At 37.8% G+C, this 25,021-nt stretch overlaps 1 protein-coding gene across 4 annotated transcripts in view; it reads left to right on the top strand.

Annotated features, from left to right (window-relative positions):
- LOC131225464 (protein BTR1) overlaps nt 1-16,608 on the top strand; it is a 59,333-nt gene extending 42,725 nt beyond the window's left edge. Inside the window, exons 5-9 of one of the 4 annotated variants that reach the window (XM_058220992.1) lie at nt 2,538-2,584; nt 15,486-15,629; nt 15,938-15,999; nt 16,103-16,186; nt 16,280-16,608. In XM_058220992.1, the coding sequence (XP_058076975.1) occupies nt 2,538-2,584; nt 15,486-15,629; nt 15,938-15,999; nt 16,103-16,186; nt 16,280-16,307 (365 nt within the window). In that variant the 3' untranslated portion in view covers nt 16,308-16,608. Of the gene's footprint in view, nt 1-2,522; nt 2,585-15,485; nt 15,630-15,937; nt 16,000-16,102; nt 16,191-16,279 lie in introns of those variants that run through there. The other 3 variants (XM_058220991.1, XM_058220990.1, XM_058220993.1) reach the window with 3 other exon arrangements.
- Nucleotides 16,609-25,021: the final 8,413 nt, after the last annotated feature.

The raw sequence follows: 25,021 nt of genomic DNA, 5'->3' as shown, positions 1-25,021 counted from the left end.
TCTCTTTCTTTGCAACTAGGATTTGTGTCTAGTTTCTAGAGCCATTAGGAATGAGTGAGGGTTATTGCTAAACTTCCTTGTGTTTCTTCCATCAAGACTCTCGGGATTTTCATGTCAAAGGAATGAATAATGTCCTTGGATAAAAGAACTTAGGAAAAGCAAAGGTTGTGAAAAGGATAAGGAAAGACTGGTTGTAGTAAATTGCATTATTTGATTTTTGTCCCATCTAATTCCATTAAAATGGGAACTAGAGACTGGGAGGTTGGAGTTTTGGCCTGATGACCTTCTCCACATATTTAGGCCTAGTCAATCTAGGGGTTCAGGTCGGACACCAACCCAAGTTCACCATGATGGATCCAAGATGTCCTTTTCCACACCAATGCTTTAGATATCAAGGCCTCTAACTTACCATGTGCTCGTTTTAAATAATTGTTACAACCTCATCGATGGTTGATATTTTGTGGGGTATCTTTGCATGAGTGTTTTGTGGATGTGGGCCGTACGACTATACAATCCACTTGGATGAAATGCAATAAGGGGCTGTGTACAATGGCATGGTCCACCTAGTCTTGAGTTTCGCCCCTCCGTCTCCTTATTTAGTCAATTAGGTGCACTTAGTATTCAAATGTCATATTTTGAGGGGTAGTTTTGGAAAATTTGCTTTTTGACTTGATATAAAAGCGGAAGAGAGTAGGGGCATGTAGCCCCAATAGACTTTCTTTCTCCTTTCCATTCCCTTTCACTTCTACATGATTCTACAAAGACAGTGTATGCCCCACTTATGAAGGAGCCCTCCCACATTTATGGAGTTGATGGTGGTTAGATTTGTTCCTCTCTCAGAAATGGGAAGCAGATGAAGGGATGAGGTAGCTAAGTGCATGTAGTGTAGCATTCACCCCTTTGTAGTGTGAGGCATAAGCAACATGCTACTTCTAGACAATTGGTGGCACCAAATATCATGAAATCATTGGTGCAACCAAACACAACCTAAAATAGTTGGAAAAATAGGGCATAGATTTAAGTATAAAAGATGAGGAAATAACAATAGTACTAATTTAATACTGGTACTAATATTATTTTACTAAAATCATTGAAAACATATTAACTAATTTTTATTGGAAATAGCAAAATGCAACACATCATTGTAAACGTTAATTGATTTTAACGTGTTAGTGAAAATAACTTGTTGTAAGCTACGTAGCTTGTAGTGCTTGCTAATTATTGTGCAGTACAGCGTAAGCTATTTTTATTGACTAAGCTACACTACATATCGTGATGGCTAAGCTACACTACGTAGTGTATGCTATTTTAAACATTGAGCAAGTGAAACACTTACTTGGATCTCATTGTTGGAAGCTTAGAAGGTAAGATGAGTCAAGGACGTTCTTCCAAGAGCTGCTCAAATGAGACTTACAGCTGAGAGTGTTTTTGAAGAGAGGTTGATACCGTTGTTTGACAGACTAACAATAAAACAAGCAAACAAACTGAAGTTACAATCTAGGGCATCGGAGTCTTCATGAAGACAATGATTAGCTGCATTTGAAATAGTGATGAGGACTATTGTGAGCGTATGGTTGTAAGAATTCTTCAGGGGTTGGGTCAATGTGACTGGCCATAAGCATATCCCAAAAAGAAATAAAAGTCGTTATCAACCTCATGCTTCCAAACTATATTGCATAGTTTTTCAAACTGGGAGGGTTAACTCGGTACTAGCTGGAGTCAACCTAGCCAGGTTGTCGTTCTCGTCATTGGGTCTGGAAAACCAGGCAAGCCTCAGTTCGTGTGAGTTTGTCCTTGGTTTTTGAGTCGATATAGTTGGGTTGGCTTGAGTTGATCAAGTTGACTGAAGGAAGAAGAGGGTCGGGAAAACCAGGCAGGCACAAGTTTGTGTATGACTAGTCCTTGGTTTCTGAGTTGATTTAGCTCACTCTACTTGAATTTATCAAGTTGACTGAAGGAAGAAGAGGTTCAGAAAACCAGGCAGGCCCTGGTGTGTACATTACTTGGCCCTGGTCTCTGTGTCGACTCAGTTGACTCAACTTGGTCTCATTGAGTTGGCTGAGTTGAGCCAAGGGAGTAGAGGCAGAGGGAAGAGGAAGTCGAAAAGGATAGAGGAAGAGGTAAAGTAAAAAGCTAGTTGAACCAAGAAGAAAAATAAGAATTTTCTAATCTTAAAACAAAAATAAGGAAAAGAGATGGTTGTCCCAAGTACTGCTGGTCATTCTTTGGAGATCTAGATGTAACCCTTTTGCCGATACCATTTGAATCTGGAGAAATTGAATGGGCAAATTGAGGACGTTTTGAGCATCTGATTGCTACCTATTAACAGAAGCTAAATCCTTTTGTGAAATGACGAGTTATTTACTTCTCTTCTATATTGTTTTTGATATTTTATCATGTTGAAAGTATTACACTTGATATTCAATGCTTTGTAATTCTCCTTAATATGAATATTTTGGTGTTAACTCATCTGGTTTTTATGCTTTTTTGTGTTGATCATATGCTTCCTTCTGTTGGAAAAGTGTTATACAATGCAGGAAACTTTGGATCCAACGGCGCTGGAGGAAAATATCAAAACAACAAGGTTCTCATCCCATTCTTTATTTGTATTAGCCTTATCAAATGGCTGGTTTCCAATATGAGTTTATATCAATTATCATGTGCAGATGTGCAATTTAGAATATTTAGATATTGCCTTTCTAATGTTATATTATTTTTTTGTAAGAATGTTGTTGAGTATTTAAGATGTCATAGACACTTGTTTACACTTTCACTACTGAAGGTTGAGGCTTTCCAATCTTTAGTCTATCTTCCAAATGAGCTGATGCGATTACAAATGAATTCTAGGCAAATGAGGCAAATCAGTAAGATCATTATCGTCATCGTTGTTGTCATCATAAAGCACGGCTTGTCTTATGGTTATCCTATAAAATTTCCTTTTAGTTCGAGTGGTAAATGATGATCACGTAAAACTCATAGGTAGATCTCCATTTCTTTGACCCAGCTTGGATTCTATGGGCAACATGTTTTTCAATCTCTCCACTCTCATGAATTATTGACCTAAGGTATCAAAGAGGCCATTTTGGAACTTCTTGTTGAGCAATCTTAACTAATTCCTCATTTTCTCTCCTATAGAAGCAGGTGGAGGAAGCTTGTTGCTTGCAAGTATGGTACTCGAGAAGGGAGATGATTTGTGAAGTGATCCTCCTTGTATAGAGCCTTGAGAATCTGGAAAGTGATAGTGACTATGGAACATTTTGTTCGTAATGGCAAGTCTTTCAAGCTTGGAAATGGAAGGCAAATTTGCTTTTGGATAGACATTTGGTATGGAGATGGAGCGCTTCAATACCTTTTTTCTGAGAATGGCTCGCTTTGCCTTGGATCGTTTCACTGTGATTGGGGATTATTTCTCAGTTCGCGGATTGGAAGTCGTGTGGTCTCCCCTACTTAGGAGAAACACAGGGGAAGACGAGATTGGCGAGGTTGCAGGAATGTCGGATCTCCTAAATTCTATTAAGACGACAATATAGTCAGAGGACAATTTCCTGGGATGGAAACCGAATGGGACAATTCTCCGTCAGATTGTTATGTAGCATATTATCGCGGAGACGGATTGCCATTTTTTGACATCTCCCTTCCATCATTGGTTCTGTGGAGTGTCGCCTCGTGTTGCGGTGTTGGTTTGGCTTGTTGGAAGAAAGAGGATTCTCACGGTCAACAACCTTCATAAAAGAGCTCTCATTCTTCCCAACGTTTGTTTAATGTGCATAGAGAGTGAGGAGATGATTGAACACCTTTTCATCCATTGCTGTTTTGCTGCTACAGTAGGGGGTCACTTTTTGGAACTATTTCATATGGACTGGGCTATACCAAAATCTATTGATATGTTACTATGGGCCTAGCATGGGTGTCGAATTGGTGGGGTAGGTTAGGCATTGTGGAGACTCCTAATCATGGTCGTGTTTCGGGGGATTTGGGGTCTTAGAAAGGGGCGGTGTTTTTGAAATACCATTGAAGGTATTCGTGAGGTCATAAGGCAAAATCAAACGCCTTCTTGTGGATTGGTCGGGAAATGTTTGGGCAGCTTTGGCCGGTCCTTTTGGTGGTGTTTTGCATAGTGTTGGGGTTGTATTCTTTTCTTGCGTTTGGTGAGCTTCTTAATAAATGTTGTTATCCCTTAAAAAAAAAAATAATTTATTTCAAACCAAGTAATTTTAAACTTCTATGTTGTAAAGCATCTCTTCATAAATCTAGCTTTGTGTTTACTCTCCCTCGTGTTGTGAATCAAAACTACGTATCTGCAAACAACATACACCATGGGATCTCTTCCTACAAATGCCTCGTTAACTCATTTATAACCGATGTGAAAAGTTAGGGGCTCAATGCTATTCTTTATTCGTTTTTGCAAGCTTTTTTAATAAAATATTGTCATCTCTCAAAAAAAAAAAAAAAGAAAGAAAAGAAAAGAAAAGAAAAGAAAAGAAGAAGCTACCCCATGGTATAATCCTATAATAATTTGGGAAATCACTTCTCCATTGGCAGTCCTCATTTTTTTACCTCTCCCTCATACATATCCTTAACGATGTCAATGTATCATCTTTCAAAAAAAAAAAGGAAGTCAATATATCATCTTGAGACTTCTTTTTTTGCCAACACCCAGAGATTAGCTCTCTAGGGATCCTATCGTATGCTTTCTCTAAGTCAATAAAGACCATGTGGAGATCGTTCTCTCCTTATAGTTCCCCATCAATTGTTTGAGTAGGAAAATAACTTTAGTGGTAGACCTCCTAGGCATGAAACCAAATTGATTTTTTGATGTATTCGTCTCATGCCTTATTCCTAGCTTAATCACTCTCTAAGTTTCAACAGTATGGCTTATAAGTTTAATCACATGATAGTTAGTGCAGTTTTGTATGTCTCATTTGTTCTTCTAGATAGGTACCATTGTTTGACATTTTTTTCGATCTTACAATCTTGTTGAACAACTTTGTCAACTAAAATAGCCCAGTGTCTTCCATTCACTTCCAAACCTCTATTGATATAACAATCTCTGGTTCAAGGGCCTTCGCTGTTTTCAATTGTCTCAAAGCTTCTTTCATGTTAGATATCCTAGTCCACAGAAGTATCTATGGTATCCTACATTTGAGTTTATGGTTCCTTCTGCCCCCATACTTTCAATATGGTTGTCATGTAACAAATTCTGAAAATAACTTTTCCACCTTTCATTGATTTCATTGTCTTTTACTAGTGCCCTGCAATTATTGCTCTTAATGCATCTAACAAGATCTAGGCCCTACCCTTCCTCTCTTATTTTTGCAAATTTGAAGGCATCTTTCTCATAATAGGATCAACATAAGCCTTGCACATTTGGTAACGCCGAAAATTTTAACTTAATGCGGAATTGGAAAGCAATCCGCGTTTAGATTTGTTTGTTAACACGGAACGTGGAAAGTGCTTCATGTATTTTGGCTGAATTTGTTCAGCAATGAAGGTCTAGCTTAATGGTGAATGGAGAATGCTCTTCGTGTATTTTATTATTATTATTATTATTATTATTATTTTTAAATTCGAAAAATGCCCACTATTTTCTCCTTTACGTAAAGCATAACCCAACTTTTAACGTGTGGCACTTTTCTGGGTCCACTATGATTTATGTGTTATATCCACACCGTCCATCAACTTTTCTATATCATCCTAGATCATGATCCCAAAAAATGAGGCACATCCAAACCTCAGGTTGACCACACCATAGAAAGCAGTAGGAATGGAATGACTACCGTTAAAACCTTCATAGGGTCCACTGTGAAGTTTATTTGCCATCTAACCTCTTCATAAGGTCACACAAACCTAAATGAAGGGAAAACACAAAAATCAGCTTGATCAGAGGCTTATGTGGCCCCAAGAAATTTTTTATGGTAGGCACCCAACTCCTACCGTTTCTTGTGGCCCACTTAAGCCTTAGATCTGGCTTATTTTTTGTCATTTTCCCTAAAATGATATGGAAAAATGAATGGACGGTGTGGATAAAACATATACATCATGGTATGGCCCATAGAGCCATTTGATAGGACCGTCCATCTCTAGCTATACCGTTTACCGAGTGGGGGCAGTAACCAATCCCACTCGGATTTGGGGGGAGCGGATCAGGTTGAGTAGCGAGACTCGCTATTGAAGTGATATCACCAAGTTTTGTGGGCCCACCATGATGTATGTGTTGTATCCACACCGTCCATCCATTTGGAGAGATCATTTTATGGTATTATCCAAAGAATGAGGCAGATCCAAAGCTGGAGTGGACCCCACCATAGAAAATAGTGGGGAGAGTGACGCCCACCGTTGAAACCTTCCTGAGGTCCACCATGATTTTATTTGAGATCCAACCTGTTCATGTGTTAACGCAGACATGAAAGGAGGGAAAAAAATATCAGCTTGATCAAAAACTTATGTGGCTCTTAGAAGTTTTTAATGGTGGGTGTCACTCTCTCCACTGTTTTCTATGGTGGGGTCCACTCAAGGTTTGGATCTGACCCATTCTTTGGACCATGCCCTAATATGATTTCTCCAAATGGATGAATGGTGTGGATACAACACATACATCATGATGGGACCCACAGAACTTGTTGACGTCACTTTAGTAGCAAGTCTCGCTACTCAACTTGACAGTAGCTAATCCGCGTCCGATTATGGGGTTTAGCATATTGCGTGGTGTGCCACATGCCAGCTACCTTGGCCCTAACCGTGGGGCCCACCTTGATGTATGTATCCTATATCCACTCTATTTATTCGTTTTTTCAAATCATTATGGGGGCATTATACAAAACATGAAGCAAATCCAATTATCAAGTGGCCATATAGTAGGAAATAGTGGTGAGTGACCATTAATGAGCCAAGAAAGTTCTAGGCCACATGAGATTTGGATCATCCTCATTGTTAGGATCAATCCTTAAAATGATTTGGAAAAATGGATGGATGGCGTGGATAAAACACATATTATGATGCAGGCCGCACAATACCTTCCAATAGCTAGGGGCTATTGATGTTGTTAGTATGCAATCCGGATCCATCGAGGTGGGTGGGACCCTGACTGTGAGGCCCACGGTGATGTATGTGACTACATTCATGCTATCCATCCATATTGAAAGCTCATTTTTGGGCATGATCCAAAAAATGAATCAGATGCAAATCTCAAATGGGCCATAGTACAAGAAGAAGTGGTAAATGACCATTAAAAATTTCTTGTGAGCTACAAAAGCTTTGAATTAAGATATATTTGTGTGGTCTCATAATCTAGATATTTTTTTACCTTATAAACATGTTGGTAAATAAACATTTTGATTGAATCCATGAAGATTTTAATGGTAGGGATTCAATCATAATTATTTCATAAGAGAAAATGTGTCAAATTATCATATTCCAAACATTTCAGATGTTAGTTAAGGAACGGGTTGCTCTAAATCCAATACTAGGTTTTCGACTTCAGATTCAGGCTTCCAACTTCAGATTTAACAAACAGGCCCTTAGCCTCACTACTTTCTTAGTTGTCCTTTTGGCATTTCTATATGGTCTAAAATATTCATCATTTTTAGTCTCTCGCCATGGCTTTGAAACATGAATTTTCCTTGTGAATAGCTTTTTGTGCATTGTTATTCTGCCTCCAAATTTCCTTATATGATTGGCTTGTCCCTCTAGATACTCCTATAACATCTTTTGCCATTTTTTAATGCACTAACTACCTCATTCCGCAAATAGTTACTCCTTCCTTGACATTCCACTTTCCTTCTTCCATCAATTTATTTCTATATAACATCGTTCTCTCCTTTTAAATTCCACCACCTAGTTTTTTGGACACCTATTAATTTCACTCACGTCATTCTCTGTCTTAATGTAAACATCCATAACCATTAATGTATGTTGTGCGGTTAGACTCTCCTGGTATAACCTTGCAGTCCTTACATGTTGATCGTTTTGTTTTCCCAAGTAAAAAGAAATTTATTTGCCTTTTATATGATCCACGTTTACATGTGCATCTCTCTTTTTAAAGTATGTGTTTGGCAAAGCTAGATTGTATGCCATAGGGAAATCAAGGATGGTGTCCCCCGTCTCATTTCTTCTCCCAAAACTATATCCTCCTTTCACGCTCTCATATCCTCTACTTTATTTTCCTACATGATTTTAAGTTTCCTCCTACAAGTATCCTCTCTTTGTTTAGAATTCCTTGCATTAGTCTATTCATATCATCCTAGATCGTCTTTTGATTCTATCCTCTAACCCGACATGTAGTGTATATACGCTAATAACATTGATTGTTTCCTCTCCAAACACAAGTTTTGTTAATAAAATCTGATCACTTACCCTCTTAACATCTATAACTTTATCTTCCACTATTTTCCCCTTTTCTATTATTGTCCTTTCCCATATACCAAAGTTTATATCTATCAATTTCTCTAGTTTTGACTCATTTCCATGTGGTCTCCTGAATACAAGCTATTTTAACTCTCCAGCCGTTTCATTGTATCTACTAACTTCACACTCTCACTTGTCAATGTTCCTTTATTCCATGTGGTATGGCAAATCCTATTCTTATGGACTAGCTTCTTTACCTGCACACATCCAAAATGGTGTGGGAAGCCAGGAACCCTTGACTACTTATAGCAACTGGGTGTTTTTGCTTTTGGCAGATGCCCTAGCCAACCCTTGACCATTTCTCACCACAACCAGGTTCCGATGCATCGTACCACTTACAGGAATGCCCTAGCATGAGTTTGGAATGTCATATTGTTCGGATTCATGATGGAAGGTATGCCATAAATTTAACGTTGGCTGCCAACTTGACACAACCCTCCTTTATTTGGGCTTGGGATAGGCAATGGGATCAAAAAACTCTCACATGCATAATATAAAAGACTATTACATAGGTTGATTACAATCAAGTGCTATCTAGTGTTCTACATAGGTTTGATTACAATCAACGAGCCTTCCACAAGGTCTCTCTTTCACTCTCTCATGGATGGTTATGCTTCACTCTTTTTGGATTGGTTATTAAATAGACTTGGGGACCGAACAAGAATGATATGAAAGTGTTAGGATAGAAAAGTTAGAGAAACATGAGATTGAGAAAAAAAAAAAAGTCCGGCATGCTTAAAAGAATATCCGAAGTCATTTTCGCTTGCATTTTTTTTTTTTTTTTTTTTTTTTGAGAGAACTGAAATTTTATCATAACACCCATTGAAAGGCTGGAAAAGAATACAACGCAATACTAAAACTCAAAAAGAGAAGAAAAAGAAGCAGCCTTAGTTGCATTGACATTAGGAGTCTAATCCATCACATGACCTTTAACTATACTTATCACCCCATCTACCGACGAGCTCCCATTTTTGAAATATCGCTCATTCCACTCCTTCCAAATGGTCTAAAAAAATTGTGAAGATGAGAAGCCTCTAGACAACTTTTCCAGCCTTCTCGACTCCACCTCCATGCTATGCTCATAGAAGATCCTCCACTGACTTCGGCATGACTCAAACCATATGGAAAGTTGCAAGACAAAACTCCCACTCTTCGAGCAAAAGAGCAATGGATAAATAAGTGGTCAATTGTCTTCGCATTCTCCATGCACATCGGATATGTTGGGGAGAATTAAATATCTTCATTGAAGATTATCAATAGTCAGAATTCTCTTTCTTCCAACCAACCACATGAAAACTACAACTCAAAGAGGGGCTTCGTAGAACCAATGATGAAACAAATGGGAAGGGCCGGGATTGCTTGTCGAATCATTTAATAATCTGAAGAATGAGCGGAACAGAGAATTTTCCGGATCGGTGCCCATTCCAAATCAATGAGTCCTCTTCCTGAGATGAAGGGACAACATTCTTGTGACAGTCCAACAGGCCAATAAACTTTGTGACCTCATCATCTGCTAGATTCCTGTGACAAGGGGGCTCCAAACGACAAAACTGCCACAAATAGAGAAGCAGTGGGAAACTAAAACGAAGCAATTTGGAGCAATAGAAGCTAATCTTGGGAAGACATCTTGAAGTGCCTTGTTCCGCAACAAACATCCACCTAAAAGTGGATTCGGTTCCCGTTCCCAAGAGTGAATGTAATCCCTCTATGAATTAAATGCTCCGTCGACGTAATTGCTTTCCAAATGTGATAAAGAGAACTCCTAACAAACCAACCTCTATCTTGCACTCCGTACTTGCTAACAATGATCTCCCTCCAAAGGCTACTTGATTCAGTGCTAAGTTTCCAATGCCACTTACCAAGGACTCCGGACTTTTTTTTTTAATCCCCACACCCCCATCGGCAATCGACTCACAAACCTCCCCCCATTAAGGAGTTGAAACTTCTGATCGTCCTTACCCCTTCTAAAAAATTGCCCCTTCTTAGCTTTTCTAGCGTATCCAACAACGACTGGGGACACTTACGAAAAGACAAAATACACATGCATATTTGAAAAAGCTGCTTTAATGAGGGTTAGCCTCCATCCCAAAGAGAGATATTGACACTTTGACTTGCTAGTTTTCTATCAATTCTTTCAACCACTTTGTTCCCCAGATGCATAGCAAGCTTCATGACACAAAGAGGCAGATTGAGATAAGTAGAGGGAAATGAATCATTCTTGCACTTGAAGACATTCGCAGGCCACAAACTCACCAGAAACATGAACCCCCAACATTTCACTTTTAGGCACATTAATCTCAATCCCTGAAACTGCTTTAAAACAAACAATGATTTTGTGGAGATTGTCCATAGAAGTTACATCCGCATCACAAAACAAGTGAGTGTCATCATTGTATTGGAGGTGGCTAATTTGAATTCCGCCTTTAGAAACTTTGAAGCCATTAATACGTCGTTCTCTCCCCCCTTAAAAAGCATCTTGCTTAGTGCCTCACCAACGACTACAAAGAGATGGGGAGAATGGGGATCCCTTTGCCTAAGACCCTGGAGTCCTTGGAGAAGCCTTTAGGTGAACCGTTAACCAGAATAGAGAGAGTCGAGCTGCATGCAGGACCACACCAAACCCCTCCATTTTTTGACCACAACCCACTTGATCTAGCATATAATCTAAAAACTCATAGTTGACATGATCGTACGCCTTTTCCAGACCGAGCTTGCACACCAAACTGCTTCTCCTTTCTCTGAATCTAGAATCAATGCAATCGTTTGCAATAAGGGTGCTGCCAAGAATTTGCCTACCCATAACAAAAGCTCCATGATTATTTGTGGCAATCATAGAAAGGATTCCCTAAAGTCGTAAAGCAACAATTTTCACTAGAATATTGTATGGGTCCTAATAAAGCTTATAGGATGGAAATCTTTTAGTTGCTCTTCTCCTTAAAGTGTAGGGATGATGGCTATAAAGAAGCCCCAATGTTCGTAGATAACCTACTCCACTTGGAGAATTTTGAAACAAAGTCCATGACGTCCTTCTTGAGTAGATGCCAAAATATTTAGAAAAAGGCTATTGGGTAGCCATCGGTGCTTGGGTGATGAGGACATCCGAGCACCATACTGGAGGAGGGCTGAGCCACTCCTTATGGTTAGACAATTATTATATGGGGCTCACTTGGCCCAATTCACATTCCTAGCCACGTTGAAGACCCCTCGTGCATCTTTGAAGACCTCACACTGGGAAGATGCACGTGGGTTGCATATAGGAGCTTGATGGACACATCGGACTGTTGGATCGGGTGGGCACAATGATCGGACCGTTGGATCATCATCGAACATCTTGATTGTGGACCCCCATGGGCCACGAAATAGTTTAGTTTTTTAGAATATTTACTTGCTTTGTTATATTTGGTATTGCTTATATTTGTATTCAGATAGGGAGTTATGAACAACTTTTAATATATTAAGCATCTTTATGTTGAAAATCTTATCTGAGAGCGCCTTTTTGTAAAATGCCTTTTTTGAAACTTTCGCCCCAGGGGGAGCCCTAATGCCATTATTTTGAAAAAAAAAAAAGCTTTATGTTTTCTCTTCCTCATGTGATTTGAAGAATAACCCATTTGATTTGGAGCTTGGGTGTAGTGTGATTCCATTCCCCATTCAACGGACGTGCGAGGCTTCTATCTATTATCTTCCTTTGTATCCAAAAAGGAGTACTTTCCCAAAAACTTCATTCCTTTTCCCTTTCTATCCAAAACCATCCAAATCATCTTCTTCTTCTTCTTCTTCTTCTTCTTTTTTTCCCACCTTTTCATCATCTAACTTCAACCCCAACCAAAATCAACTATTGAGGACCTCAAAACCCTAGCCAATGACCCACATGTGTGACCGTACGTCCACACACGCGAACCCCTAGGCCTACTGTACAAACAGCCCCTCAATCCATTGATTTCCCTTTGCTTCTCTTATCAAAACCCTTTAATTCCCCATCCCTAACTCTACCTACAAACCGTAACCCTAGATTATCTAATTCCCTAATTTCCCCAAATTCAAACCCTATATCTCTAATTTCCTTAATTGACCCAAAATCCCTAACTTCCCTTCACCCAAAACCTTAATTCCCTTTTACCAATGCCTAAATTCATCAATCCCCTTAACCAATTCACCCAATTTAGCCCTAATTTCATCTTTTCCCCAAATTCTTTAAAAAAAAACCTAATTCCAAAATCCTCAATTCCCATGAACCATAATTTTCCAAATTTCAGATTTTTTCCTTCTTAACCTTAATCATAGAACCCAAAAGTCAGCCTCTTGAGTGTGGAACGTGTCTATGCTAAATTGGAAGTTCTATCCTTCCATCGGTCCTAGTTTTAATTGATTCATGTGATTTCTTAGCATGAGGTCATGTAATTTAGGTTAAATCAGATTTTATTTTCTATTGTTTACTCTTAATTACGTAGTGGGTTAACTTCTTTTGTTAATTAAATTGCTTTATGAACTCTTTCATAATTTCCATGTTGCATGCTAGCATTAAATCATGTTGCCTGCATCATTGGGGCTTTATCACCACACAACAAATCAATTTCGGCATTGATCTCTTCTTCTGAAAATGGCACTCAAGAGATGAAACCTCCACCCAAGATAGCTTTTGAAAAACTAGGTTTATTGAGCCACGACCTATTCCATTGATTACTAGAAAGCAAGTTGCTGTAATAGAATCACATATCTTCCCCTTTTCCAATGTCCTTCCACCATCTACAGCCAAACTACTTGTATGATTACACCTATCCTGAGCACTCACTATACTATTGCAATAAGCCAATAACAGGTGTTTTTGTCTCCCTCCTTGAGCCACACCACTCTAGATCGTTGATGGCATATAATTTCCTGCTCTTTGGAACGGTTAATAAAAGAGAGTTTTAAGTGATTTGAGAAAACACCATATACAATAAGTATGCTAATTTCAAAAGTGCCAAATGATCTAATTACTATTTGTGAGAGACGATTGTGGATTACATGAGGCAAAACTACTTGAAATAAAGTGCTGGTGTTTGTTGGATAGATGTGGTTTGAATCATGGTTTGGCAACTCGTATGTGTCATGTGTGACTTGTCCAAGTTGTCTTGGAGTTGGTTGAGACAAATATAGTTCGATACCACAAGTCCTATTTCGAGGGGATGACTTGGGCCAACTTAGATGAGTTTCTAGAGATTGGCAAGTTGGGGTGACATGGTGTGATCGGTCTTGTGCGACTTGGCATGACCTGAATTCTTTTCATTCTTTTGTATATATATATTTTTTTCATCTTTCCCATTTTCTCGTCCAAACCCTAAATCTAGGGTATTAAGTCTCTTGAGATGATTTTGGAGCCTTCCATGATTTTAGTAATTTAATAAAAATATTCATTAAAAATGCATCACATACCCATTCATCATTTTAGAATTGATTTTGTTGCATTTGTAGGTCACCATTAAATGCGATATATCTTAAATTTCAATACCAGAGAGATTTTATTTTTAAATTGTTCCCTTATGTTTTTAGTAAAGGGTAGTGACTTGAACTTACTTGGATGAGTCACACTCGACCTGTCTGGTATGATTGGACTCACGACTGGGCGAGTTGGTCCAAGTCTCGAGTCTTAAAGCCATACCTGAAATACATGAGACAAAGCAACGCTTGATTTGGGGCATGTCTGATATGATTTATATGTATGTACGTACTATACAAGAACCGTGTGCTTGATTTAGGGTGAGAGATGCAAGTGGTCTTGGGTTCAAGTTTTTCAGTACAATTTTCATTTCTTTTTTCTTACAAGTGGATTGGTTGGGACTGTGCTTTGGCTTTAGAATCTGATCAGGGGTCAGGTCGGGTGTGGATTGTTGGTTTGTTTAGTAAATTGTTGAGCGCGATCTTGGATTTTGGGTGCCGTTCATTAAAAGGTTCAGACGATTCTTAAAGGCGTCTTCATTTAAGGTGCTGTTGAGGCACATAATACTTCAATTTACATCAAGATTGGCCATTGCGCGGTCGAGCTAACATCAAAAGTTAGTCTGTTATGCGGCACGCAAAAGAGAACCGCACAGTACAGAAGTATGAACAGAGAAATGGTTTAGAGGCAGAATTGCCCAGATAAGTCAGGTACCCTATTGTGCGAGGGTGCAGCGGGAGTACACTGCGCATGCCCGCACAACAAAGACTGGTTGCGTGGAATCGGGCTCACACGTGTGGAGCCCTATAAATACCCCCTCCCCCCCACATTTGAGACATTCACAGTGCGGAGCTCCAGAGAAACCAGAGAGATTTCGAGGTTTCTTCAAAGCCTCTTTCAGGTATCCCGTGGTGCAATGCAAGAAGAGAACAAAAGAAGGGAGTTTCAAGTTCTGGACTAGGGCCTGTTGCGCGGCCGTGCAACAGACAGACCTCATATGTATTTTAGGATTTGGTAATGCTGTTCTGCGAGATCCGAAATCTCCCGCGAGACGATCTTCCGTGATTGCATCTTAAGCATATCGGTGAAGAGCAAGGGGTCTTCGAACTCCGTTATCATTGCGACGGATGTTGAGCAAATGGAAATGCTGCCGGAATCATCATTCGAACTAATTTTTTTTCTTTCACCGTATTCTCGGAATACACTTTGTTTGGAATCAAGGGAAACGTGAGGATGTAACTGAAACCCAGAATTAATAAAATCAATAATGATGATTATTCTTTTGTCTTTCCTTTGTTATTATTGCATGTATATATTCCAACCAATCGCGATACTTCGTTTCTTGTCGAAACAGGTGCGGAATTTTTTCAAAAAGGTAAAGCCATTATGAGTCCACCCTATGAGACCTGTTGACTAATAACATGTAACAAGACGGTGTGCATCCTGGAATGATGTGTATTTTCTTCTTTGTGTTTGCTTGCTCTACACTGCAATCTGATTGCCTTCTTGGACTACACTTAAAAACATTGGAAATCTTTGGAAGCGTTGGGTTAATAATCTATTGCAATTTGAGATTTAAATTCCCTTTGCAAATTTTAAAATGTCAGTTATTGTTTGTTGAAGATTGTAATGCATGCAGTTCTCATTACATTCCTCTTTTTAGGGTCTGTTGTCGTCAGCGGCTACTACGAGATCAACAGTTGGATCCCAAGAAAATCGGGGGGATGCTTTGACGTTTGGTGTGGCGGATGAGCATATTGGCGCTGTTGTCGGTCGTGGTGGAAGGAATATAACAGAGATTTGTCAGGTCTGCATTGGCAAATCATACTTGTGCTTTTTTGGTCACTACTTTCATTTCAATTCAGGGAATTATGTGATTATCTTTCCAAGGATATGCCCAGGCCAGAAATCGAATGGTGAGGACTGTCATATGGAGGAATTTTAGGGGCATGGTCCATCCACAGTATGGCCCAACACACCCATGATCTGATGAGCGAACCACCGAACCCAATTTCACAAACTGAAAACCTGAGTATATCCGGTGTATCATTGGGTTGAGTAATGCATATAATTTCTCTTTTTGTCCAAATACTTAGTATGGTATTCTCTGTGCAGGCTAGTGGAGCCAGGATCAAGATATCCGATCGAGGTGATTTTGTGTCCGGTACATCTGATAGGTACCCAAGCTGTTGCACATTTTAACCATCTTGCTATTGGCCCACACAGATATGTATCTGTCCTGATTCTCTCTCTTTCTTTGTGTGTGTGTACATTTGACAGGAAGATAACGATCACAGGTTCGGATGCAGCGATCCGAATGGCAGAGGCTATGATAATGCAAAAGGTTTCTTCTGTTTCTGAGAGGTGAAGAAATATTTTCTACATCATTGTTTAGAAAGGTTTCTTCTGCCCATCACTGTTTTATCCATATCAATGCTGGATCTCATACTCTTTCAGAACTGATTATAGTGAAATCCGAAGCTGATGGTGGTCAAAGGATGAAAGGGGAAGGTTATGATCGCCGAAAGCTTGTGTGGGGAAATGGTTATTATAGAGTGTGGTTCAAGTTCGTTTCCTGAGGCTCCAAGAGGCTGTTGTAACTGAGTTTCTTAGCCAATGCAAATACTAATTGGCCATTATCAATTCCCTTTTTTGTATAAGATTTGAATATAAAGTTTTCAGGTGAGTCTGAGATCAGAGATCCTTCCTAGACGCATTACCAGAATCTGTAGCCGATATTGTAGTGACATTTTTCAAGGTTTACTAAATTAGGCGTAAAAAATTCACTCTCTTGCCTGCGCCCGCACACACACACACACCAAAGTGGGGTCATGTTAGGCATGCTGTTTGTTGAGTATGTAAATCACAAATAACACCTAATGCTGGCGGGCCACCTTGACTGAGGTGTGGAAGTCATTTTGAAAGGGTGTTTACCTCTACCATTGGCTTGCAGAGTTACAGCTTGTCTTTACAACTATGATTGTGCATGGCTGACAATCAGCTGCACTGAGATGTTGGCAGTCCAATAAACTATTTGGAACTTGGTTCATTTGGGACCACTCCCATGAGAGGGTACAACATAGAAATCATGTGATTTGGATGGTCATTTTTGTTATAAAACTATGTTTCCCAAGCTATACAGGTTGGATGCTTATCAGCATTTGTTGATATGGATCCTTTGGATGGTCCTAGTTGATAGTTGTACTAGTTCTCTAAGCCATAAGAATCCAGATGGGCCAATGGATGGTTTCTTTAATGCATTCTGCATGCTGCTGATCGGATGTTTAGGATTGTCCAATTTTTTGCACATGGCCTACTTAGAACATGATAGTTCCTTGTGCCTATATTTGTGTTTGGACTTGTGAGGTCTAGTGAATGATATCCAACCCATCCAAAAGGTTGAACTTGCCATGGATTTTATTTTGTACCATAACTTGCATTGTCATCTAACTAGTCGTGCATAATCTCTTTAGAAAAAAAAATTGCTTCTTCATCTTTTTGTTGTTTTGAGGGCCAGACTATTGTAGCGGTGCCTACAGGAGTAACGGTTCTGGCGTCCAAAAGACTCCAATTTCTCACATTTGGATTTTCTTATTTCATCTGTTTAATATAGGAGTTTCAACACCTGATCAAGGGTTCGATTACCCATAGGTGGTGAAATTCCACTACGGCGTGAGTTTGTGGCGGTGTGTGTGCGTTGGTTAAAAAAAAGTACCTAAGCTCTACACTCGCATGTTATCAGCGGAGAGTGCGATTTTCGGTAGGAGGATTAGCTTGAAAATATTCATGAATTGAAATTAGATACATTGGGAATCTAGCCTTTGAATCTTGGGTCATTTTCCATTGGTCAAGACTTTTACATTATAAAGTTGCATGGTGCATAGGTAACCAATAAAAGCTCCCAATTGGATTATTTAAACCCTTCCATTACCCGGCTCTCTTGCTTTGAATATGGACAGTCACCATAACCTTATGTACGATTAAAGGGTTGAAATACTCAATTTGAAAGTTCTGTTTTTTTGTTTTTTTTGTTTTTTTTTGTTTTTTTTTTTTTTAATTTTTTTTAATTTTTTTTAATTTTTGTTTCGGCTATCTCCTATCCAAGGTAAGCCCTATCACATAAATGGTTTGGATTATTGAAAATAACCCAAATTTAGTCGCTAAAGTCTGAACGTAGCTTATCGCAATGTGCCATGGACGAGCAAACATCTTTCGTGATTCTAGAAACTCCCAAATAGGGCCAAAATCATCGTTGTAGGTGAAAGTTAGTACAGAGATAAACCCAAGTACTGAGAAGTGCGTTTTGGCAAACAGTACACGAGTTATGTTTTTGACATATATATATTCTTTTATGTTTGAGCAATTTAAGATGAAGAATTTAAAATAAATTTATTCTGATAAATTTTCTAATATTTTAAACTTTAGACGGATAGATGGATTATGTAAAAAAGTGGAATGGTTTATAAAGAATCTCTCAAAGGCTGTGTGCACTTTGAAATCTCTTGCATACAAGCTGGTTAGAATCATCAAATCAAAGTGCTATTTTGGAATTAAAGCAATACGAAGTGGGATCAGGAACGGGCTAGGTGCAGCCCGGCTTCATCCACGCTGTCCATCTGTTTTCCCAGCTCATTTTAGGGCATGAGCCCATGAATGAGGCTGATACAAATCTTGGGTGAAACATAGTAAAGGAAAAATTGATGGACAATTACATAGCAGTTTTTTCTAACTGAACCAATGGCAGTTTCTTAACTGATGGGTAGCTTCATGCTATAGTCAAACAATGCCATACATGTGCAGAATTTTATTTTCTTATTTTTCTTTGTACTTTTGTTTTTATGAATTCAAAAATTCCAGCTTCACTCTTCTCAAACCTTTTTAAAGTTTTTCATGTATTTCTTTATGGTATTAAAGTCTTTCAAGAAAATAGTCTCTTGAAGATCCTTGAGTTCTTAATGTTCTGATGGTAGTAGTTTGGATATTTTGGAAAACAGACAGAGTTGTTTGGATCGGTAATCTGGATGTGAGAGATGTCCTCCTCTTCTTTGTCAATCAAGTGTACTTTTCCTTCTCCCTCCATCAGCGTGACAGATTATATCTCGATCTAGTTGAAGCCTTCAAACTTTTCCTTGTGGAAGACTCAAATTATATCGTTGTTAGAAGGAGAAGACATGTTCGGCTTCATAAATGAGGAATATCTTATACCGGATAAATGATCCCCTCTCTCGACAGTAAGGGTGAGGATCCAAATCCAAACTATGTAGGATGGAAGAAATCTGATTGTAAAGTGAAATCATGACTCACAAGCACTCTATCTGAAGAATTTCTAAGTCTTATAGTCGGATTAGAAACAATAGGTAAAGTATGGAATTATTTGGAAAATGTTTATGCTGGAGACTCCATGGCTAGAGACTTTCAATTGATTCAACGGCTGTAGACAGGCAAGAAGGAGAACATGCTGTCGGCTCACTATTTAAGCAAGTTTAAGGGCATCTGTGATGACCTTGTAATTATTGGAAATAGAAGAAGATAAAAATAAGGTCTTTTGTATCCTGCAGGGCTTAGGGGCTTCTTATAATAATTTAATTACAATTATGTTGAAGCCCCCAACCCCATCCAATACTGAAGTTGTACCTTTATTGCAGAGCCATGAGATCATACATCATACTCAATCTATATTGCTTTCTCTCAATCAAAATGTTGCATTTGTTAGTCAACAATGTAATTTCAGAAAAAATAACGGAAGAAATTGGATGAATAATAGAGGAAATAATTATCGCCAACAAAAATTTAATGTATTTGGATGTGGCTTTGTACAAGCCACCCAAAACGGCTAGGGTAACTAGAATCAACAACAACAGTCAAGTCGTCAAGTTCAATAGATTTAACAACAACAAGGGCGATAGTCAGAGCCGGTTGGGTCACAATCTTGGCCGGCTTAGTTATAAAGAGGTAGTAAATGTCAAATATGTGGTGTTGGAGGACATATAGCCCTAGCTTGTTGGCATTGTTTCAATAATGCATATCAACCCAACAATCTCCCTCAACTAAACCTGGTAAAATAATGATTGGTGATGGAACCTAGTTGAGAATTTCTCATGTTGGTGATGTTAAAATTCATATTAAGAAAAATGCTTTGACTGTTCATAATGTTTTATTGGTGCCTGAGTTGAAGACAAATTTATTGTCAATCTCTCACTTTATTAGAAAATTTTCCTATAATTTTAGGTTCTCATCTAATGGCTTTGTGATTAAGGAAAGGACCACGGCTAAAATATTAGTAAACAGAACTAGGAAATGTGGGATTTACACTTTGAATGATAAAAAGTTGGGATTTCTTTTCTATTTGAAATAAGACTACTTACTAAAAATATTTGGCATTTGTGTTTGGAACATGTTCTACCCAAAGGTAGTATGATTTTTATTTTCAAAAAGTTAATTCCCGTAGATCAATGGAATATATCACATTCTATATGTAATAATAGTTGTCCACTTGGAAAGTGATGTAAGTTTCTATTTAGTAATACAAATAAAGTTTCTACTGAGCCTTTATTTAAAGTTTATTCATATTTGTAGGCTCCTACACCAACTTTATCAAATTAGAAATGTCAATATTATGTTATAATATTTATCAATGAATTTACTTGTTTCACTTGGATTTATCCCCTTAAAAAGAAGTCAGAATTTTACTCGTGCTTCCTTAAAATTTAAAAAATGGTTGAACGGGGGGATTTAACAAGAAATAAGAATTTTTCAGAGTGATGGTGGGGGATATTTCTCTAGAACAAAATTTATTAATCATCTTAACAATGAAGGGATTCTTATCCTAACACTCTTGAACAAAGAAAACACATAGTTATTGTTGAATCGAGACTAAGTATACTTTTTCATAGTAGAGTACTCAAAATGTTTTGGGTGGAAGTCTTTTAGACAACAATGTATTTAATTAATCGGATAATATCAATTCAACTAAACATGCAGTCTCCATATTAGTTATTATTCAGCCAATTTCCTGATTACTTTATTTTTCTAGGCTATGGTATTCAACATAAGGACTATCAGTGTCTTTATCCACCTAGTAGACATATCTATATTTATAGATATGTAGTATTTGACAAAACTATTTTTCCATATATATCCTCTAATATCATAACTTCTACACAAGTTTAGGGGGAACTCTCGGATTATAATGATTAGACTGAAACTTATGATGATCATATATCTTTACTATCTACAAAATGATATGAATTCTGCCATCACTCTAGACTTACCAATGCTAAGGCCTAAACGTCATGTCATAGAGTAAGAAAGACCAATCTTAAGTCTCAAACAATTGTTTCTCTCCAGACTTTAGCAAATGACATCACATCATCTACTAGTATGACCCGTATATGAACTACATTGTCTCAAGTTTATCAACTTCTTTTTCTGAGTTTGCCCAATTTGTGAACCCAAATGCAACTTCTACTTCATCATCTTTTGCCTCATTGGTTCCACTTCTATCCTTATAATACTCACTTAAAGTTGGGTACTAAAAAGCCTCATGTTCTTACTTCGCTTATTGTTACTATAACCTCTAATATTTCCTTAGAACTGTGAATTGTCAAATTGGCTTTTGCGCATCTATGTTGGTTACAAGCACTGCAAGAAGAAATTTATGCCTTACAAACTCCACCTAGGAATTTATACCTCGTTCGTAAGAGATGAATATGGTTGGCTATTAATGGGTTTACAAGAAAATCAAATGCTGGATTGACTCAAAGCCCGACTTGTTGCTAAGGGCTATAACCAAATTAGGAGTCTTGATTTTTCTGAAACTTTTAGCCCAATTATAAAACTAGCTACTATTCATACTATTTTGGTCGTGGCAACAATGTCAGGTTGGGTAGTGAAACAACTTGTCGTTAAAAATATATTTTTGCATAGTTATTTGAAAGAGCTGGTGTTTATGGAGCAACTCCCTAGCTTTGTCAATCAACAACATCCACACTATGTTTGTTACTTAATTGAAGAAAGTGCTATATGGCTTTAAACAGGCACTTGGGGCATGGTTTGACCATTTTAGTGCCTATCTTCCCTCCATGGTTTTTTCCTATAAGTTGGATGATTCCTCTCTCTTTATCTATTATTTTCTAATTGAGATTATTCTATTATTGTTTATGTTGATGATTTCTTGGTTACTAGTAGTTGTCATCTTCTTTTGGGCTAGTTTATTGCACAACTTGGCCAAGAAGTTGCTATGAAGGATATCAGTGTCCTTCATCACTTTTTGGGAATCAAGGTCATTCCAAGTGCGGAAGAAATTTTTCTATCATAGTCTAAATATGTTCGCAATCTCCTTGTTAGTGATCAGATGGAAGACTCTAAACTTGTGACTACTCCTATGGTATCAAGAAGAAATTCCTAGGGTATGGTGATTTATTTTTAGATCTTGAATTTTATCGTAGTATTGATAGTGGTATTTAGTATCTAATAATGACAAGACCTGACTTATTCTATAGTGTGAACTCGATGTGTTAGCAAATATATAAGCCTATAATTAGACCTTTTAAAGTAGTGAAAAGTATTCTTTGATATGTGGTGGGTACTCTTAACATTAGTTTTTGTATCTTATCTCAATTTACTCGTGATCTATATGCCTTTTAGATGTAGACTGGCCAGGTGTCCTGATATTCGGTGCTCTATTACAAGATTTTGTACATTCTTGGTTGTAAATATTATTTATTAGTGTGCTAAGAAGCAACCCACAATGGATTGATCTAGTGTAGAAGTAGAGTATTGGTCCATGGCCTCTAAGATAAAGAGATCACATGGTTGAGTTTTTTTCTTTGAGATATTGGGTGTGCCTTTACGCTCTATTTATTTTATTTTGTGATAATCTTAGTGCTCTCTCTCTCTCTCTCTCTCTCTCTATATATATATATATATATATATATATATATATATATATCATTCTCGTACGAAGCATATAAAATTAGACTATCATTTTGTTCATGGGCATGTGGCCCTAGGTCTTCTGGTTACTCGCTTTATCTCCTTTGATCAACAACTTGCTGATATTTTCACCCAACCACTGGGACGTGATGTGTTTCGTTGTATTTTAGTAAAACTTGGCCTCATCAGTTGGCCTAATTTGAGGAAGAGTAATAAAGATAAAATTGATGAACAAGTACACAATTTTTCTAATTGAACCAATGGTAGTTTCTTAACTAATAGGTAGTTTCATGCTGTAACAAAACAATGTTGTAAATGCTTGGCTTAACATATTGTATATGTGAAGAATTTTATTTTTTTACTATATGTTCTTATTTTTCTTTGTACTTTTGTTTTTTAGAAACTAGAAATTAGCTGTGTATGATTATTCAATAAGAATCCTTCTCGGGTCAAATGTTTTGAGATCTTCATTCTTATCAAACCTTTCTAATTTTTTTCAAGTATTTCTTTAGACCACACCACAAAGAACAGTGTTGATTGATGCCCACCATTAAAAACTTCCTAGGGCCCATCGTAATGTTTATTCGCGATCCAACCTGTTGATAAGGTCTCACAAACCTAGATGAAGGGAAAACACAAATATCATCTTGATCCAAAACTTTTGTGGACCATGAGAAGTTTTTGATGGTTAATCACCACCGTTTTCTACAATGTGGTTCACTTGAGATTTGGTTTTGCTTCATTTTTGGGCTTACCCTAAAATGAGTTGGAAAAAGGGATGTACAACGTGGATATACCATACATACGTGACGCAGGGATGGACGTGATGAGGTCGATCACCGTCTTCCTCGAGGGGATAATTACTCTGAATCTACAGAGTTTCTCTGGACTCCTCATAGAGATTCCTCGAATCCACGAGGAAAATAAAAAAATAGAAATAAATATTAATAAATTCGAAAATAGATTGATTGAAGATAAAAATAAATTTACAACTTTTAAATAGTGACATCAAACTCCAACTCAAACTCTCCAAAATTTGTGACTTACTATAAATAGTAAGCTTACTATTTATAGATGGTCATGATTTCTACTAGACTTCATGGTTTTAGCCAAAAATAGTAAGTGTCCAATTTGTCCTAACCACATTATTCTCGTAAAATTTCTAAGCCCTTTTCATGTTGGGCACGACTCCTAAAGCTTAAAGGATTAAGAGTTTTGATCGAATTAAAACTTACTACATATAGTAAAAATGAAATTAAAAGGGAGTTTCGACCATCGATCTGATGGATCTCGTAAATTCGGTGTTGGCAACTCAACGTAGCAGGTTGGTTGGCTAAAGTAGCTTCTCCTACCCCAAAATCATACATTATATGTTGAATAACTCGTTCCGATTTGTGAGATATGCTTGTTTTAGGTTTCCGATGATACCGATCACTTTCGCCTCCGATCTGACCATCTCTGGTCCGTCTTGGACATGAAAGTGTCCGTGACCTGCTCTACATCAATACGTTGAGGTGGGCCCAACAGTTAGTGCCACACGGTGTTGGGTGAGGCCAAGAGACACCTAATTTGCTCCCAGTGGGATCTACCCAACAATTGTTTCAAGAGGATGAATGGAGCTATTTTGTTTCTCCACTCAATCTTAATTGGCCATTTTTCAAGCTATTCATCCGATGTTTAGGATCATCTAATCGGTGTGAATTTTTTGCCGTGGCATTATCCTACTAATACATTGAATAAGCGTTGATGTTAGCAAAAATTATATTCTTATATATATATATATATAATGAAGTACATGGAGTGCAACTAAAACCATACGTCATTTGCACACATGTTACTTTGAATTACGGTTACACTTAGACACGTAAAAATACCCTCCACCTCATTATTGACTCCTAGGGTTCAGATAAAACTTAAGCAGTACATTTTCAGGAGTAAAATAATGCTAGTCAGACCACTACCTGGTCAGATCAGGTCAGATTAAGATAAGATATGCAATAGGGAATAATCTATAGTTTTCACGAATTTTCTTCTGATTTTGCTCACCAGAGCCTGGCAAAAATGCATCCTTTCAAGGCTTAGGCTTGTTTAAATATTAATTTTTTACCTCCTTAGGTAGGCTTATGTAATCAGATTTATAAGTAGAGAGAAGAACAGTAAGCCTAGGGTTATCGGACAAGTTTATTTTTATACTGTTCAACAATTAGACAGCAATGAGTGTTTTTCGTCTACTATATATGAAGTTTATTTTTATATCTAACCGTG

Source organism: Magnolia sinica, chromosome 14 (assembly GCF_029962835.1).
Source record: "Magnolia sinica isolate HGM2019 chromosome 14, MsV1, whole genome shotgun sequence".
In the NCBI taxonomy this organism is placed as follows: Eukaryota; Viridiplantae; Streptophyta; class Magnoliopsida; order Magnoliales; family Magnoliaceae; genus Magnolia; species Magnolia sinica.
The sequence above is the reverse complement of the archived record's forward strand: the minus strand, read 5'-3'. Positions and strand labels throughout refer to the sequence as shown.